General features: G+C 49.2%; 1 protein-coding gene across 4 annotated transcripts in view; it reads right to left on the bottom strand.

Annotated features, from left to right (window-relative positions):
- Positions 1-3,179, bottom strand: part of LOC122554671 (roquin-1-like) — a 125,271-nt gene that overhangs the window by 11,317 nt on the left and 110,775 nt on the right. For all 4 annotated transcript variants that reach the window (XM_043700038.1, XM_043700037.1, XM_043700040.1 and 1 more), the window contains one exon: positions 1,629-1,784. In XM_043700038.1, coding sequence (XP_043555973.1) covers positions 1,629-1,784 — 156 coding nt within the window. The remainder of the gene's footprint in view (positions 1-1,628; positions 1,785-3,179) is intronic.

A 3,179-nucleotide genomic window follows, 5' to 3' on the forward strand; every position in this document is an offset into this window, starting at 1 on the left:
ACATCCCTCCCCCAAGTCCCTCCTCCCTACCTTTTATCTTAGCCTGCTGGGCACACTTTCCTCAGTCCTGAAGGGATCATGCCCGAAACTTCGATTCTCCTGCTCCTTGGATGCTGCCTGACCTGCTGCGCTTTTCCAGCAACACATTTTCAGCTCTGATCTCCAGCATCTGCAGTCCTCACTTTCTCCTAGATTCACATCAAGCCTGCCCCACAGCCAAAATACAGGGTGTTGCTCCATAGGACTCTCGCTCTTCATTAGGAGAAGGCCCCAGCCCCTAGAGCTGTTCAGTCTGATTATCCAGCATCTCCAGCAGTACCAGCAATGCCAGAGGTCGGTAAGTAGTGCTACCAAGATAACTACCAGTCCCAAAGGATGGTTGCATCCAGGTCAATAGGGATAAGGTGGTGGAGTTGGCCATCTTAGGAAGCGTGTTGCTCAAAACGACGTAGTCGGGCTTTTAAAATCAGCACAGAAGGAAAGGAAAAGTTCTAAAACTTCATTCAGGAAACGTAGGCATCACTGTCATTTATTGCCCATCCCTAGTTGCTTTTAAAGGTGGTGCACAGCTGCCTTCTTGAACTGCTGCAGTCCATATGGTGTAAGAATATCCACAATGCTGTTAGAAAGGGCATTTCCCAGTGAAGGAACGGTGCTATATTTCTAAGTCAGGATGGAGGTTGAAACTTTATTGCTGGAACAGCACAGCAGGTCAGGCAGCATCCAGGGAACAGGAGATTCGACGTTTCGGGCACAGGCCCTTCTTCAGGAATTCCTGAAGAAGGGCCTGTGCCCGAAACGTCGAATCTCCTGTTCCCTGGATGCTGCCTGACCTGCTGTGCTGTTCCAGCAATAAAGTTTCAACTTTGATCTCCAGCATCTGCAGACCTCACTTTCTCCTTAAGTCAGGATGGAGTCCAGCTTTGAGGGGAGCTTGCAGGAGGAGGTGGTGGTTATGGCATCCCCAAACATTTGCTGCCCTTGTCCTTGTAGATAGAGGTGATCATGCGTTTGGAAGGTGTTGTCTGAAAAGCTTGATGCATTTCTGCAGGGCAAAGTGTATTTTGTGGGAGGGTTCGCATCCAGTGCGCACAAGACCACCCTCTGAAGACAGTGACCTGCTCCTTCCTGCATTTTTAAAATCTTGCAAACAAAAAAAATTGCCAACTGCTGCCTGTTCGCTCACTCATGCTAACAACATTAGAGGAGGTGGGGGAGAGGGGGAGTGGTGCAAGGGTCATTTGGAGCTTCAAACAAGAGCTGGGAGCCAAATTACAACAACGATCCACTGATGAAAACCAAGAGCAGGCATGCTTAAGGAATTGGCTATTAATCCAGTAACTTTAAATGTGTAGTTTGTACTAGTAGTTGGGGCTCATATACATCCATTACTAGACCCAGGGGAATTTGAACCCCCAAAGGACAAATAATGGCTAGGAGAAAGATGTACAGTAAAGCGCGTTGCCATCCCTGGATCAGCTTCTTCAATGGGACAGTCGAGGGGTTACGCGCTGGTCTCACAGGAATTAATCCTGCTTTAGGCAGGAATGTGTTGCTCTATGGTAACAGAACTCTGTTAGACTGAGGATTAGAATAAGCAGTGATTGGGTTGAAATGTTCTCACTCACCGTTTCCAGCTCATGCTTTCGCTTGCCAATCTCCCTCTCGACCTGATGCAGCTCCAAGCTCAGCTGCTCACTGGACATCAGGCTGGGCCATGAAGTGTGCTGTGGAGGTGGCTGGCTGGAGACCTCTCGCTGCAACAGCACTGGGCTATTAGCAGGCTGAAACATGCAAGGCCAAATAAGGACAGGTCAAAGAGAATCACTGGGCACTTTCAAATTTCTCCAGTCCAAAACTAGTCTGACTGCACCCGCTGTCTCACTAACTCACACCAAGTGCTGCTCACCCAATTGCTGTTTGCTGACCTCAATGGACTCCTACTTCAGCAACACCTCAATTTTTATAATGCACAGCCTTGTTTTCAGATTCTATTACCTTCCCCACGCCACCTCCCATTTCTAATCTCTTCCTGTCCTACAAGCCTGACAGGTCTTGCCTACAACTCTGTCCCTAACTTTTTGTACAATTTCAAATTGCTCCACTATTTGTAACAGGCCTTAAGAACAGCCAGGGAATTCCTAGAAGCATGGCACTCATCCACAAACTCCATCAACAAACACATAGACCTGGACCCAATATACCGGCCACTACAGCGGACAGCTGAAACTGACAACCGGAAGCGGCAGGGACAGGCCACTATAAATGCCGGAGGAAACACCACAGAAGCGCTTCACAGGAGGCTCCCAAGCACTGAAGATGTCACCTAGACAGGGGACGAAACGTTTGCAACAAAAACTTCCAGCTCGGCGAACAGAACCAGAGCAACGAGCACCCGAGCTACAAATCTTCTCACAAACTTTGAATCTCAGATTCTCTCTTTACAGCTCTGTGCCAGGGGAGATCAGAGAGAAGATGCAGACAGCATTTTGCAGACTGTTCTTTATTTTGGTAGCCAGGAGGAAACATCCTGTCGGCAGCTACCTTATCTATTCTGTAAAAGATTTGTATATTTGAATGGACAATATCCCTGCTTCTTCTACTCAAGAGGGGATAGGTTCAGTCTTTTTAATCTTTCCACATAGGACTGAGAGGCAATGCTTTGAATGAACTGCCAGAGGAAGTGGTAAGTACAGGTACAGTTACAACATTTAAGAGACATTTGGACAGGTACATGAACAGGAAAGGATTAGAGGGAGTCGCAGAGGGAGTGGTCTTTCCAGGTGGAGGGCATCGTCGACCACGTCTGGGAGGAAATGGCGGTCTTTGAAGGCGGCCGCCATCTGGGTTGTTCGATATTGGTCCACCGCATCTCCTCCACTTCCCGCTCCTCCGCCATTGAACCCCGCCTCTCCAATCGCCACCAGGACAGAACCCCACTAGTCCTCACCTACCACCCCACCAACTTCCACATACATCGGATCATCCTTCGTCATTTCTGCCACCTCCAAACGGACCCCACTACCAGGGATATATTTCCCTCCCCACCCCTATCAGCGTCCCAGAAAGACCAATCCCTCCCCGACTCCCTTGTCAGATCCACAGCCCCCACCAACCCAATCTCCACTCCCGGCACCTTCCCCTGCCACCGCAAAAAATGCAAAACTTGTGCCCCCACC

This window comes from Chiloscyllium plagiosum, chromosome 11, assembly GCF_004010195.1.
Source record: "Chiloscyllium plagiosum isolate BGI_BamShark_2017 chromosome 11, ASM401019v2, whole genome shotgun sequence".
In the NCBI taxonomy this organism is placed as follows: Eukaryota; Metazoa; Chordata; class Chondrichthyes; order Orectolobiformes; family Hemiscylliidae; genus Chiloscyllium; species Chiloscyllium plagiosum.